General features: G+C 47.0%; 1 protein-coding gene and 1 long non-coding RNA gene across 5 annotated transcripts in view; one reads left to right on the top strand and one right to left on the bottom strand.

Moving 5' to 3' along the window:
- Nucleotides 1-15,619, top strand: part of LOC132438806 (uncharacterized) — a 92,207-nt gene that overhangs the window by 71,493 nt on the left and 5,095 nt on the right. The gene's annotated exons all lie outside the window — the stretch shown is intronic.
- CACNG3 (calcium voltage-gated channel auxiliary subunit gamma 3) overlaps nt 6,328-15,619 on the bottom strand; it is an 81,773-nt gene continuing 72,481 nt past the window's right edge. For 2 of the 4 annotated variants that reach the window (XM_060033077.1, XM_060033078.1), the window contains 2 exons: nt 11,818-11,958; nt 6,328-7,383 (listed from right to left, as the gene is read on the bottom strand). In XM_060033077.1, coding sequence (XP_059889060.1) covers nt 6,872-7,383; nt 11,818-11,958 — 653 coding nt within the window. In that variant the 3' untranslated portion in view covers nt 6,328-6,871. The remainder of the gene's footprint in view (nt 7,384-11,817; nt 11,959-15,619) is intronic. The other 2 variants (XM_060033079.1, XM_060033080.1) reach the window with 1 other exon arrangement.

The following is a 15,619-nucleotide window of genomic DNA, read 5'->3' as shown; positions in this document are numbered from 1 at the left end:
AACTACAAGATAGAAGCAGCTTGGTTCCCTGAGTTACAGCTTGGAGCAGAGCCATCCAGGAGTGTTACTCAGCCAGAAACACCTACGCTGGACTCTGTGTGAGCAAGAAATAAAGGTTTATTCGGTTAAGCCCCAGAAATTTGGGGGTTTGTTATGATAGCTTAATTTACCTGATAAATACAATCTAGTTAAGTTAGAATTGGGTGTTACTTTCAGACAAAAGGTTCTTACTTAAAGCGGGAAAGAAGGGCCCATGAAGTCCAGACCACCATCTTAAAACTGTTTTTTGTTTCTTTGGGTTTTTTTTATATTTACAAAGAGGGAATCAGCGTTCCACAAATGTAATCTAACCTCCAGGAGTTGCTTGCTTTCAGCCTAGTGACTTGGCCTTGCCGTCGCCTTTATGGTAGCTTTCATTTTAGGCTGATGATTCACTAGCCCTCAGGCACTGCCACCTGGTTTCTGGTCCCTGGTTCTTTCTCAGTCTTGATTCTTTCTGAACTGAACTGGCTTTGAGGTTCTGATCTCCCTTCTATAAACATCCTGACTAAATACCATTCTGGTCCAGCTGTCCTGCTGTCCCTAAGAGGGACTCTCAGCTGCTCCCATATGGCTGGGTGTTCCCCAGTTCTGGAAGCTTCAGAGGTTCTAGTCAATGTTCATTTGGTAACTAGGAACAGAGACTCACTCAGGCTTGCTCAAGGCAAGGAGAGATTGTTGAAGGAATTCGGAAAAAGTCTCCCAGAGATCTGAGGACTGCACCTGCAGTACAGCTGGGCCTGGAGGAAATGGGATAGGGAAGCTATTAGAACCCAAGGAAGCCACTCTCTTCCTCTCTTTGTGATATTTGTTTTCCCCTAAATAGTACTTAATGCATTCTCCTTCTCTCTTTCCTTCCTTTGGATAGCTGAGCACTTACCAGAGAAGTAGCTAGAACGAGACAGTCAAGTACACCGCTCTCACAGAACTTATCTCCTAGTAAGTAAACAAACAAGCAAAAGATAAAATATTACACCTTCCAAGCTATCAAGAGAATAAGTATGGACTATACTAAAGAATAACAGGGGATTTGCTTTTGAGAGTTGGTAAATGAAGAGGTGACTTGTCAGCTCAGACCTGAAGAATGAGAAGGGGACAGCCACATAAAGAGAAGAGAATTCAGGCAGTGGGAACAGCAGGTGTAAAGGCCCTGAGGCAGAAATATGTTTGGCTGGATCAAGGAACTGAAAAGGGAGGACATGTGACTGAAGTGTAGGCCACGAGATAAAAGGTGGCATGGAATAAAGATGGATAGGTTAGTATGATTTTTATTTTTAATTTAATTTTTTGGCCTAGCCACATGGCATACGGGATCTCAGTTCCCTGATCAGGGATTGAACCCATGCCCTCGGCAGTGAAAGCATGGAGTCCTAACCACCGGACTGCCAGGGAATTCCCGTTAGTATAATCTATAATCTTTATAATGCAAGACCTTGGAGACCAGGGCAAAAATTTGGATTTTATTTAAGTATAATGGGAGGGCTTTGCAGGGTTGTCTTCTTATGACCAAACAGTTTTTTTTTTTTTAATAACTTCAACTTGCATTTGGCCTATTGTTGCTGCCCTAGTCCCAAGGCTTCCTTATATCTTTTCTGTTTTGCTCCCCCTAGCCAACTAGCAACCGATTTCTCTGTCTCTTAGTTAAAGTTCCCAGCAGAGATCATCTGATTGTCTCAGTTTACCTTTTTCTTTTCTCAGTTTACCCCTTTAAGTCAAGTCGCAAGTCCCAGGCCACTGGCCACGCTATGAATGGGTTGGCTAGCCTTAGATGAGGTGCAATCTATGATCTAATCAGCTGTGCCTGGGGGCAAGGTCATGTCCAATTCATGATCATGTCCACCTACCAGAGACTGTGGATAAAGCAGGCAATGTACAAGCTCTTAAAGAAGTACTTCTAAAGATAATATTTATGAAACTAGTATTTCACTGGGTACCTATCATATACAATTTCTGTATCCCTCATTAAAACTCTTAAATGGCTTCTGAATGTACTTAGGATCAAAATTCAAGACCTTTAACATGCCTGTAATTTGACATCCTCTGGATCCAGCTTTTCTTTTAGTCTCATCTGATGCTACTCTTCCTGTATGTGCTCCAGCTTTACTGACTTTTTTGGAGGAGAGGTCTTTCCAGTCTCAGGGCCTTTGCACACGCTTGGGTTTTTTCTCCCTCCATGTGTCCCTCTTTTATTTGGATAATGTTAGCTCTACCTTTAGGTATAACTGTAAATGCCAACTCCTGTTCCTTGACTCTCCATCAAAATTAGAGCCCTCTGTTTACATGCCTGTGTACTTTTTACTCTCTACCTTCCCTTTATGACACAGATCGTAGTTGTAAATGATGTTGATGTGTGTGTTTACTTGTTTAGGACTTTAGTACTTGTTTAGTGCTGGACTGGGAGTTCCATGAGGGCAGTGGTCATATCTGTGGGGATTATGGTTGTTTCTGACACATAGTAGGTACTCAGTAATAAGTGCTAGATGAATGAATGAATGAATGAGTGAGTGAGTGAATGAATGAATGCCACGAAGTGAGAGATTGTGTGGCCCGAGAAATCACTACAGACTTCGTGGAAGGGATGAGGCTTAATCTTGGCCTTGAAGAATGGACAAGAATTTGGAGAGGACAAGGGAAAACATTGCAGGCAGGGATAATACTCATTGACAAAGTTAGAGAATTGGGAATAAGTATGTGGACACTGGCTTGATTAGAGCAGAAGAGTGTCAACACAATCTGGAAAACAAGGGGGAAAGGGCCCAGGAGGAAAAACATAAATCTGTGAACAGTATTAAATAATAATAGCTAACATTTATATGGTGAGTATAGTGTTTCAAGTACAGTTCCAAATGCTTTATGAAAATAAGCTCATTGAATCCTCACCACCAACCTATGGAGTGAGGACTATTTTTGTGTCCATTTTACAGCTGGGGAAGTTGAGGCACAGGGAGATTATCTTGTGAAAGTTCTCATGGCTGATAAATGCAAAGTTGGGATTCAAATCTGGGCAGTGCAGCTGCAGAGTTTGCCTGCTTGAATGTTATGCCCTCTCGAAAGGTAGAGAAGAACCTGACTAAAGATCAGCTCTCGGGGCCGCAGAATAGAGAAGTATAAAAGAGAAACCCCAAGGTTCTGGTCTTGAGATTGGCCATAGGACGCTGCTGGTCCAGAAATGAGTGGGCTGGGAAAGGGAGCTGCATTGTGGGGAGAAGGAGGTTGGAAACTCAGCGAGGGAGCAAGAGATTTGAGAAGTGTGACCAGAGATGATTAGTGAGTGGCTATTGCGTAGGCTTTGGAATTAGGTTGGAGGACCTGCTTTGCTTTCTCTTTGCAAGTTTCAACATCTATCCAATGGGTTAACAATAGTACCTACCTCGAATTTTAGGATTAATGAGACAAAATAAGAGAAGTTCCTGGCACATTGCTTGGCACACCCAGTGGGAGCCTAGTGCATGTGAATACTCTTCACAGGGGTTTGGATGACCAGGGTTGCCCAGGGTCCTGGCTGTGAACCAGGAGTGTTGATATGAATATTTATTTGATGTCAGCTAGCTGGGTCCAGCTGATCAGTCTTCAAGCAAAGGCACTCTGACGGCCCATGCACCAAAACCTTGCAGGGAGCAGACCTAGAGGTGCGGGGGTCCTTCCAGGCGTCAGGTGCCTGCTTTCCTCCTCCTGCTCTCTGGCCTTTGCAGAAGGCTCTGTACTAGGTCTCCAGAGCAGACACCCAGCTAGTTAAGCCCCTGGGACCTTTCTCCCCATCCCCGATCAACTCCCCAGATGCCTTGTTTTTGACAAACTCGTAGTTCCCAGGGCTGCAGGTTGCTCCTTCTTCCCCTTCAGAGTATTCATCACCTATTTACTCCATCTCCCAGATCCTTCCCTCTCCAAGGGTGCCTGGAGCCACTTTTCCCAAAGTGTGGGGTGAGATAACTTGATGTGACACACAGATGCAATATTAGAGAGAAGTATTAGTGAGAAGGTTTTCCCCTCTCTGGTTCTCCTGATTAAGCCAAAGCAAGCATCTTTGGTGCCAGCGTATCTTAACTAATCTTTCTAACGTTTTGGTTATATCCTTTTTACAAAGAGCAGGCAGCTGGCCTTCGGCTTAGAACAGGCAGCAGCTAGAGTATGGTGTGATTGTGTTGTTTTTACTGTATTTATTTTCCCAGTTACCATTTGCTTACGGCAAGCAATTCCAGTTTTCTTTTTTACAGTAGTGATATAAAGTTCACTTTCGAGATGTATTTATTGAAGTAAAAAATGAGTCAATTTAAAGAGAAACATCAAATAAATAATGGTTAACGTGGTATGTGGATGTGAAACACTTCGCAACGGTTGAACTCAGATGACTGAGATTTGGGAAATGCTGGCAGAGGGAGGAAATCAGTCAAATTAGGAAGCAGAGGCTTGCCTCTAAACGCTGGCTCTGTTCACCAGCCCCTAAGATACTCTTCTTGAGCCTCTATTTCCTCACCTGCCAAAATACGGATAATAATTTCTACTACATGTGGGGTTGTCTTAAGGATTCAATGAGGTAATTTGATGTATGGGTGTAATTTGCATACAATGACTCTCAAGTGTCAAACAAAACAAATTGTTACTAGTCTGCGCTTTACAATAAAATTCACCGAGGGTGTGAGTGCAGGCATCTGACTGGCTTCCCAGGACTTCAAGGTTGTAGCAGGGATGAAGTGTGGGCAATCACATACCCTCTCTGGCCTCAGTTTCCTCCTTGGTAAAATGGGGATATTTCTAGAGGATTAAATGGTACAATATGTGTAAGGTTGTAGAACACAACCAGGTACCAACAGTGTCAGGTAAGCATGAGCTCCTATGACCATAACTCTGCCCCCTTGAGTGACTGAACCCCAGAAGTGGGAAGCTCCTTGGAGGTGTGACGAGCTGGCGTGCACCACAAGCACCCCAAGAGTCACTGTGGGCAGAGGTGACATCCATTTCTCATGCTTTTATTTATTTATTCATTCATTCATTCATTCATTTTTGGCTGTGTTGGGTCTTCGTTGCACTGCGCGGGCTTTCTCTAGTTGCAATGAGCAGGGGCTACTCTTTGTTGCGGTGCACGGGCTTCTCACTGTCATGGCTTCTCTTGTTGCGGAGCACGGGCTCTAGGCACGCGGGCTTCAGTAGTTGTGACACGTGGGCTCAGTAGTTGTGGCTTGTGGGCTCTAGAGCTCAGGCTCAGTAGTTGTGGTACATGGACTTAGTTGCTCTGCAGAATGTGGGATCTTCCCAGGCCAGGGCACGAACCCGTGTCCCTTGCATTGGCAGGCAGATTCTTAACCACTGTGCCACTAGGGAAGCCCTTCTCATGCTTTCTGATATCAATTTTTCAAACTATTCAAATGTCCTTCCACTTTCTACCCCCCTGCCCCTGTGCCTCTCAGAGCCTGTGCAAAGTACACCCTTCCCCCCAAAAAAGAATAGCTCCCATTTGGCTTCTATCTTCCTGCAGTCATGCTTGCTGTGGACTGAATGGGGTCCCTCCCCACCATCCAAATTCACTTATCGAAGCCCTAACCCTTGATGTGGTGATATTTGGAGATGGGGCCTTTGGGAGGTAATTAGGTTAGATGAGGTCATGAGGGTGGGGCCCTCGTGATGGAGTTAGTGGCTCTGCCAAGTGAGGACACAGTGAGAAGGCAGCTGTCTGCAAGCCAGGAAGAGAGCCCTCACCAAGAACCAACTCTGCTGGCACCCTGATCTTAAACTTCCCAGCCTCCAGAACTGTGAGAAATAAATATCTATTGTTTAAGCCACCCTGATCTATAGTATTTGTTATGGCAGCCCAAACTCAGATAATGCTCACTCTACCCAGAATTCATCCAAAAATTAAAAAATATACATATTGATTATTTGCAGTGTGCTAATCATTTTACACATGAAGTTTTGTTTAAGTCTCACAACTCTGTGGAGGAGAATACTGTACCATGCTCCATTTTACAGACGAGGAGTCTGAGGTTTGAAGGTCGGGTGGGTTTTCCCAAGATCCTAGAGCTACTGGGTGCCAGAGCCAGATTTTTGAACACATGCTTGCCCCCAGTAGCTTCCCGGGATTTAGGTGAGAGACACACAGACTCTGACATTGGTAGGAGCACCCTGCTGGCCTCCAGAGGTAAAGGAGGATCCTTCCTAGTGGCTAGGATGTGGATGAGCAAAGCTCAGCTTCCAACACATACATGAGGCAGTTTGAGGGCAGGGCAAATGAGTTTGTAAATTTGTGCAGGAATTACCCAGAAGAAACAAAGCACCCCAGCTCTGTTGGTTACGACAAGGCAAAACCTTTAATACGTGAGTGCTTATTACAGTAGCTGCTTCAGGGCTCTGACATCTTTGATTTCTGGGCATGTTTTTCTAACACAGAAAGGTGAATGCCTCCCTCAGGGCCACTTGGGCCGTTGGTGTCCTGAGGATTTGGAGTGGACAATGGGGACAACTATGCACAAGTCTGGGGATTCGGAGATCCCCCCCGCCCCCCCCCCCCACCAGCCACCACCCGTGACTTTGAGTAAAGTCCTCTTCCAAGGAGGGAAGAATGTGGAGGTCCTTCCAGTAAAGAAGGAAGAAAGGAAAACATCTGGCACAGATACACAGAGAGAGACGTCATGGGATTGGCTTGAAAAGTCGGGGAGGGACAGAGGGGTTAGGACCTGGAGGGAGAGGGGCAAACTGTGGGAGAGGGCTGAGTCCATTTGGTTTCAGTCTTTGTAAAAAGTAATACCATCACGAGGACCATGCCATGCAACCTCAGAGACACCTCTGTCCACTTCCCACCGGGCTGTGCTGGGGTGGAGGGCAGAGGGCAGAAGTCAGTTCAGACGGGCGTGGTGCGCCTGTTGGCCGGATTATTATGCAACGACTCTTTGAACTCTTTGGGCGTGGAATTGTGGAACTGTAGAAAAGCATGGTCCCGGTCGGAGTTGAGGAGGGTCCCCATGGTGATCTTTGAGGGGTCCCGGGAAAGGGTGAACATTGAGATGTCAGTGGAGGGGATGGTGTGGAAGCCTTTGCTGATGGGGGACAGGTCTCGGGATCTGGGCTCTGTGGAGCGGGAACTTGACCGCCTCCGGAATCTATACCTGTAGGGTGGAAGGCGAGCAAAGGTAGATTTCTTCAGGAGCTCCGAGTGGGATTTGGCACGTAACTGCTGATGTTTTTCTATATAGATGTGCACAGCGACTACTCCTACAATTTCCGCGATGATAAAAGAGAAGGCTCCGAAATAAAAGGACCAGCCATAGGAGTAGCTCTTTTTGGAGTCACGCTGCCCGGGGTCTCCAGCATTGGCTGATATATAAACTATGATGCCGATGATGTTGCTTAACCCTAAGAGAAGGGGAAAGAAAAATACATCCTTTATAAACCTCAGAGGTAACTGTCACTTTTAGGCTGGAAATATCTATTTAAAAAAAAAATGTGGAGTCAACAGGGAGAGAGGAGAATGGATTTATGGCCAGGAAATCCAGCTGCTGAGCTCTTCTTGCAGGGTCTGTCTCTCGGGAAATGAAGAATTCTGCCGCTCCATTCTGGGTGGGAAGCGTTCAGCTAAAGAATTCACCTTACTCTTTCAGCAAGTGCAGTAGAATTCAGAATGTATGTACTTTCCCTTAGAAGCAATTCATTCCCTCAAAGCTTAATCTTCAGCAATAAGTCATGATGATGGTAAAATGAATGAGATGCAGATCCCTGCCCTTGAGTTCCTCACCATTAGCAGAAGAAACTGACATGTAGATGCAATTATAGCAAAATATAGTAAGGGTTCTTCCAGAGACACATATGAAATGGTTCAGGAGCAAAGAGAGAAAGAGAGAATGATTAAACCTCCTTGTTCTGAAGACAAGGTGACATTTAAGCTGGGTCCTGAACAACAGGAGATGAAAGGTGATTGACAGCGGGGTTGAGAGTGACTTACTAGTAGGGTTCTAGCTTGGATGAAGGCGAGGTTGTTGGTATCTTGAGCTAAAATAAGAGGCAGCAGAGAGAATAGGCTTAGAGAAGAGGAGGTGGGCTGGAAGTGCTTATTGGGAGTCGGAATGTGGTTGCTGAGTGGACATACATGGGTCTGGAGCTGCAGTTTGGGGAACGAATGGGGAAGGTGCAGTAGCTAAGTCTTTTTATCTGCACGGGATACGATAATGCTTTAGATTATCTGTTGTTCAAGAATTGGGGAACATGAAGCTGTCGTCCCCAGCAGACAAGGTCTGCTGACTTAGAGTCCCCTTGTGCCAACGGAATAGCCCTGGAAAGAGCTGCCTAGTCGCTTGGAGAGAAATTGATTCTCTAGGGAGTAGTAAGAAGAAACAGTAGAAACTGAGGGCCTGGGGGTTGCCCTCATCTGTGACTACTTCTCTCACATTATTGCTCCAAAGGTAGAATGTCTCTTTGTGTCCTTTGCTTTAAGGGTCTCATCCGGGCTTTGATACCAATAATGACTCAGGGAGGTTGGTACATCACCTGGTGTCTCCTTGCCTCCAAATCCGGGCCACCTGTAGGGTGCTTCTAAATGGATGCTGTTCCTCATTACAGTTCCCAGTACCAGTTGGTAAATAACCATTTCCAATGGCCTCCTGAGTATCCTCTCCATTCCTTGAAGACCCCATACTCTTTCTGGGCGTCCCCAAGATCTCCCCGGAGTCCAGCAACCAAAGGGTTAAAGCTTGGCATAGCAAGGGCCACCCCCACTCTGCTCCAGTGCTACAGTTCTGATTGGCTGGTGCTCACGCATTAAGGGGAATTCATATTTTGAATACAGTCTCTGGCCATATTCCATCTAGGACTTACCCCTTAGAGGGCAGGGCCAAGGTCTGTTTCTTCCCTGTCTCCTCTTGGCCTTCCCCAGCGCAGGCCCTCAGCAGGTAGGCAGCGAGTTCTAATCACTGAGCTATTTCTTAATATGGGGGTTGATGCAGCCAGCCCTGTGTCAGGCTGCAGGAAGCCACAGATTGAAAAACGGCTTCTCTTTCTGGAGTGTCAATTTGGCTTGAAGATGAGTAGGGAAGACACATTCTTTTAGATTAAAATGAACATGAATATAATGAGGAGAGAGCAGAATTCACATGAATTTTTAAGTCTAAATGGGAGACAGTCTTCAGAGACATTTCAGCTCACGGAAGGTGGCTTCTGGTGATGCCCCCTGACTTCCCAGGGCCCCGTTTTCGCTCTCCTCTGCCCACAGGTAAATTTTGGTGGCAGAGTTTGAGAAGCCCGGAAAGGAAGTCTTGCTGGGAAAAAAACAAAAGAAGCTCAAGGAGAGGCTCGGATGTCAGCCCAGGTTAAAGCAAGCGGCCAAGCCAGGTGAGTTGCCACTTATTTCTAGGCACTGATGATGTGCCAGGCACTGTGCAAAGTCTCTATGTGCATGATCTCAATTAATCATTGCAACAGACCTGCTTAAAAAAAAAAACACCCCTCTTTTACAGATGAGGGAACTGGGACACAGAGAAGATAAATAACTTTCCAAGTCAACACAGCTGGGAGATGGCAGAGGTGGGATTTGAACCCAGGACTGTCTCTTGGCCATGGGTGGATTTAGATTTCAGTAAAAAAGCTTAGGAAGAACTAGATGTTAAGTGGGTAATCACTTTCTCCCAACCATTAGACCGTAAGCTCCCTAAGGGCAGACCTAGGCTAGGTTTGTCCACTACTATGGCCTCCTCTCCTTGCCCAGAGCCTGACCCAAACAAGAGCACTGTGCATACTTGTTGAATTGCATCAGCATGAGAATTAAATTGTACAATGTATATAGTAGCAGTTATTATGCATCCAGCAGTTACTGCGGACTAGATGCAGTTCTAGGCTCTTTCCATATACCAACTATTTAATTCTCTGAACAGCCTTAAATGGTAGAGCCATTATTATCCCCATTTTTCAGATGAGGAAACTGGGGCACAGAGTGGTTAAGAGACTTGCCCGAGGTTACCCAGCTGGGAAGTGGTAGAGCCATGATTTTCACCAGGCAGCCTGGCTTCAGAGCCCATGGTCTTGAGCATAATGCCTAGTGCCTGGCACATAATAGGTACTCAATAAAGGGTTGTTGGCTGCTTGCCTGAAACCACAGAACCTTAGCATAACTGAGCATAAAAGAGCCTTAGGGAGTGCTGAATCCTCCCAAATTTTTACTTTGTAGGTGGAGAAACTGAGGCTCTTCAGGGTCCTCAGGAAGACCAGTGGTGGGGGGATAGCTAGGATGAGACCCCCAGCTTCTGGCTTCCCCTCAGGGCTTTGCTGCCGCCCCTCATGTTCCCCGGTTCCCATGTGTCTAATCTACCTGCCATCTCTCACAACACCCCTTGTGAGAAGAAGGTTGCTGGTGACACACTCTCCCTCAACAATCCCCTTGAGGGACAAAATAATGATCTTCTCCTGTTTAGGAAACCCTCATCCTCTGGGTCAGTCAGAGCTGGAGGTCTGGAGGGGGCCACCAGCAACTAGAACGTGCCTCAAAGCAACACAGGTCCCTGGGTTTACCAGCTGTTACCATCTGTCCACAACAGAGCATCGCCTTTGGGCTAATCTTATTCTCCTGACAAGATGGCGGCTTTCCCCCGGTCTGTTGCTTGAGTTGGTTCCCAGAGACTCAGAGCTGGATGCCATCCACTTTTCCCATTCCAAAGAAGGGAAAACAGTAGGGAAGAAACTTGAGCAATATCTTGGAGGAGGCCGGGATGCTGGGCTTCCAACTTTGGAACTATATTGTGTTGCTTTTCCAATGCTAGAAAATAATATTGTGATTTTTATGTTCAACCTCCTTCCAACAACCCTATAAAATAGGTACTATTATTATTTCCCATTTTACAGTCAAGGAAACCAAGTTATAGGGATTTGGTAACATTCCCAAGGCTCCACAGGTAGAGCCAGAATTCAAATCCAGGAGGGTAAGCCCCTCTCACCCACCATTTTATACTCTTCCCCACTGTTTCTACCCCAGTAAATATTCTGCCGTTATGGGTCAAAGTTTGGAGGTCATCACCAAAGAGTCAAGCTCCCCTCCCTCCCACCCCCACCTTGTTCTTTGCGTCTCTAAAGCACTTCATCCAGATGGCATTGATTGGGGGTTGGGGTGGGAAGAGATTGTAAAGCGATGGTGGAGTGGAAACCCAGAGGGAAGAGAGGACGATGAGGAGGGTGGAGGAGGGATGGAGATGAAGGGAGGAGAGAGGGTGCAGAAATAGGACCTCTTCCTGGGGACTGCCTCGTCCTCCTTGCCACCCTGTGCCACCTTCCGGTCAAGGCTACTATTGATGATAAGGTCTTCCCCGAGAGCATCTGGGGCTGCTGACTTTTACCTTGTTCCCAGAGATGCTTTGAGCAGTCTGAGGATTTGTGCGCTTGAAGAGCTGTGAGCAGCATTTAAACCAGCAAACACAGGTCTCAAAGGGCCAGGGATAGTGTATGACGATGTCCAAGCGAACAGAAAGATGGACCCCTTTAAAACACACTGAAGCCATCTCTCAGGTCACACATTACACACACCATGCTGCCTCCTGCCCACTATGTGCAGACGTATACCTGCACACTCTCATTAGCCATTCTCCGCCTCTCCAAGCTGACCTTCTCCTCATCTCCCCTCCGTGCATTCTCAGCTAGAATGTCAGCATCTTTGGTTCTAATTAAAGTCTTTGGTTCTCATTCTTAACACACAAGTTGAACGTTTTCTTGTTCCTTCCCTGGAGGGAACCCTGAATAGCATTGCTTTGTCCTGGTGGCCCTGCCTTGGGTCTGGTGTCTGTGATGCCCTCAGGACTGAGACCAGATGCTCACCTGCAGAGACAAAAAAGATGCCCGCACTGAGGATGACATTGTGTCTGCTGCGGTGGAACTCGCTGGCTGCCACACAGAGCCCGCCAAAGAACAGCAGCGTGACACTGAGGATGGGGAAGACGCTGGAGGCCCTCACAGCCCCTGCGGAGAGAAAGAGAGAGGGTTCCCCCTGCACCCGGTCAGCCCCGGGATCCCCCCCCTTCACAGGCATGGGGGTGCCTGGTTGGAGGACAGCCCGTGAGCAGAAGGACAGAGCCTGCGTCTAACGTGGGTGCGAGACCAGTTCGGTCGCTCAGGGCCCTGTGCTTGAGGTTAATGTTCTTTAGTCACCATCCTGAAATTCTTAATAGCTTTACCTTGAATGTGTGTTTTATAAGTAACTCTGATGGGTCGATGGAGCATGTGCCCTGGGCTTGGAGTCTCTACTCACGTGGCATCCCACCCCCCATCACCTCCCCACCTCCCGTTCTCCTTGGGATGGGTCCTCAGCTGCTCACTCCCCCACCCCAGCCAGAGACCACTGCTGGGCATGGACGCTGGGAGAACCAGTGTTGGCTGAAAGCCCTAGGCACCTGCGAGGGTATGCACTCACCCCTTGAGTGTTCCCGTGCCGGAGGGAGTGTGACATTTCATAGCAAATAAAAGACACCATGACAGATGGAGAGAGAGATGGCAGAAGAAAGGAGATAGCTTTTTTTGCCTGCGTTTTGAACCAGGAGCCCGGGATTTTCATTTTGCACTGGCCCCTGCAAATCATATAGCCGACAGGGCATCCTGGGACTCCCATTAGATCACAAGCTGTTCACCGAAACGCAGAGTCTGTCCCAGCACACGCCTACATTTGCATAGTACTGAGTCTGGCAATGCCCATTTGATACCCATTTAGTCACTGAATAAACAAATGAATTTAGTTATTCATCCAACAATATTTTTGGGCACCTACCAAATGCCAGGTGCTGTGCTGTGTCCTGGGGTACTGGTGGAAATGTTTAACCACCCCAAGGGTGCAGAGGCTGCCCTTCTAAGGGGAGGCAGGGGACGCTGGCTGAGGGCTGGAGCAGCAGTGTCCTAGAGACCCATGTGTTAACTCTTCAGCTGCTGGATCACAGAGAGGCCCTAAGGTTCTGGGGCAGAGGGACCTTCAGGTGGGGATCCCAGTATTTACCCAGCCAGCATAAGAGTATTTCCTGGAACACCTGGGCCGGAATAACAGTTGGATAAATTCTGCGTCCATTGAGGTACAAAAGAGCTAAAGTCCTGCCCTTATGGAGCTTACATTCTAATAGAGATGACGGGCAGGACCCACTACCTAATTTGCAGGGCCCTGTGCAGAATGAAAATGCAAGGCCTCTTGTTCCAAAAGTATTAAGAATTTCAAGATGGCATGGTAACTAGACTTATCCTGGTGATCATTTTGAAATGTAGAGAGGTACCAAATCACTATGTTGTGTAATGGAAACCAACGTAGTAGTGTTGTACATCAGATATACATCAAAAACAAACAAACAGACTCATAGAAAAAGAGATCAGATTTGCGGTTACCAGAGGTGGGGCTGTGGGGAGGGGGAATTAGAGGAAGGTGGTCAAAAGGCACAAACTTCCAGTTATAAGATGAATAAGTACTAGGGATATAATGTACCACATGATAAATATAATTAACACAGCTGGATGTTATATATGAAAATTAAGAGAGTAAATCCTGGGTCCTCATCACAAGGAAAAAACATTTTTTTCTATATCTTTAATGTTGTATCTGTACGAGGTGATGGATGTTCACTAAACTTACTGTGGTCATCATTTCATGATCTATGGACGTCAAACCATTATGCTGTACACCTTAAACTTATACAGTGCTGTATGTCACTTACATATCAATAAAACTGGAAGAAAAAATAAAATAAAGGGTGACCGTCAAAAGCAAATTAAAAAAAGAAGAAGAATTTTAAGCTAGTGAGAGCAGAGCATGGAGCCAGGTGTGGGGCTCTTGAAGGATGGTAAGAACCCAGGCCTGAGCTGACTGTGCCTTGGACTGGGGTGGCAGACAGGTGGGGAGAGGTGTCGGACTCAGGATAGATCTTGAAGGTAAAGCCAACAGAATTGGGGGTGGGATGTGAGAGAAAGCGTTGTTGAGCGCCATGCCTGGTCTTAGCCAGTGAGCCAGCAGTGGCGTCTTTATAATCCCGGCACGCCTGCAGGGTGAGCAGTGGGGCAGCAGGAAGGTGGTTGGTTCATCGTTGGTGTGGAAGTTCAAAGCTCAGTGTTCAGAGCTTTATGTCCCTGCATTTAGTGTGTGTTTTCCTGTGGGTTCAGCTGCAGCCCTTCCTATTGCTACTGCGTGGCGGTGCTCACGCTCTGAATGCAGAGGACTGGTTTCCACAACACCAGGACTGTTTTTGTCTGTTTGTTTGTTTTTCATTTTTATTTATTTATTTATATATATTTTTTTGGCTGCGTTGGGTCTTCGTTGCTGTGCGTGGGCTTTCTCTGGTTGTGGTGAGCGGGGGCTACTCTTCCTCGCGGTGCGTGGGCTTCTTATTGCAGTGGCTTCTCTTGTTGTGGAGCACGGGCTCTAGGCACGCGGGCCCTGTAGTTGTGGCACGTGGGCTCAGTAGTTGTGGCGCACGGGCTTAGTTGCTCCGAGGCGTGCGGGATCTTCCCAGACCAGGGCTCAAACCCGTGTCCTCTGCATTGGCAGGTGGATTCTTAACCACTGCACCACCAGGGAAGTCCTGTTTGTTTGTTTTTATGGGAAGAGTTTTCTGCAATTTTGGTAGCTGACTTAGCCTACTGGGATTGCCTGGGAGGGCCGATGGAGAACGGGGGTGAGGGGTTGACGAAAGCAGACAGGGGTGAGGTTCTCTTCATGAGGAGAAGAAAATGAAAGAGTTCTAGCTTTTGCTTAAGGATGGCCACCTCAAGTCCCCCACCATTGGGGCTGGGCAGACCGGGGTCCCAGTAACTGTCCCTGCTGCAATGGGGAAGTTTTGGAAGGGACTTCAAACTGCCTAGAAACCTTGATGGGAGAAGTGAGGTGTAGGGGGAGGGATCCTGGCTGCCCTGACCCCTCGGAGCGTGATCAAATCAGTCCCCATCCTAGCTTCAGGCCAGTCAGTCACAGTCCTGGCCCAGGCCCGGCTTGCTCTGTGCTTCCCTGCTCCCACACAGGCTTGCAGGAGGAAGGGCTGGCCCCCTGGTTCATTTAGCTCCCAGGTCAAGGGGGTGATCCCTGGGAAGTAGGCGCTGGGATCTTGGGTGGCCATAGCTTATTTATAACTTCTTAATATTTACACATATGACCTACAGGTTTCCATGTGAACCTTGGCCCTAGGACCCACAAATATTAGGGGTGGGTCTGGCCCCAGTGATTTCAAGCATGCACAAATCTTTAAAGCGATCATTTGCATTGTGTACTTGCTGGGAATTGCTCAAATATTCAATGTGATGAGTTAAATTGATTAATTTTTTCACCTTTAAAAATTTTTTTTTAGTTTCAAAGTATGATTAAATTATGATTATGCCCGAAGGAGATGATCTGAACATTGGAAGCTACTGAATTGTGTTGGTTGTGTATATTTGAAATGTGTGGCTATGAGATATGGGAATGTGATTGTTTCCCATGTGGTGGAGGAACCACTTGGCAACCAATTGGTGGCCAGATCCCACCTCTACCCCACAAGTGAGATAAGAGCAGGTTCTATAAACTGAGGCTACGGGTGTCGGTCTCACACAGGACATGCTCTGCTGCCATTTTCTCCTAACTTAGTTTACCCTGGATTGTGTTTTTTTTTTTTTTTTTTCTGGC

The sequence above is a fragment of the Delphinus delphis genome, chromosome 15 (genome assembly GCF_949987515.2).
Source record: "Delphinus delphis chromosome 15, mDelDel1.2, whole genome shotgun sequence".
Lineage (NCBI taxonomy): Eukaryota > Metazoa > Chordata > Mammalia > Artiodactyla > Delphinidae > Delphinus > Delphinus delphis.
The sequence above is the reverse complement of the archived record's forward strand: the minus strand, read 5'-3'. Positions and strand labels throughout refer to the sequence as shown.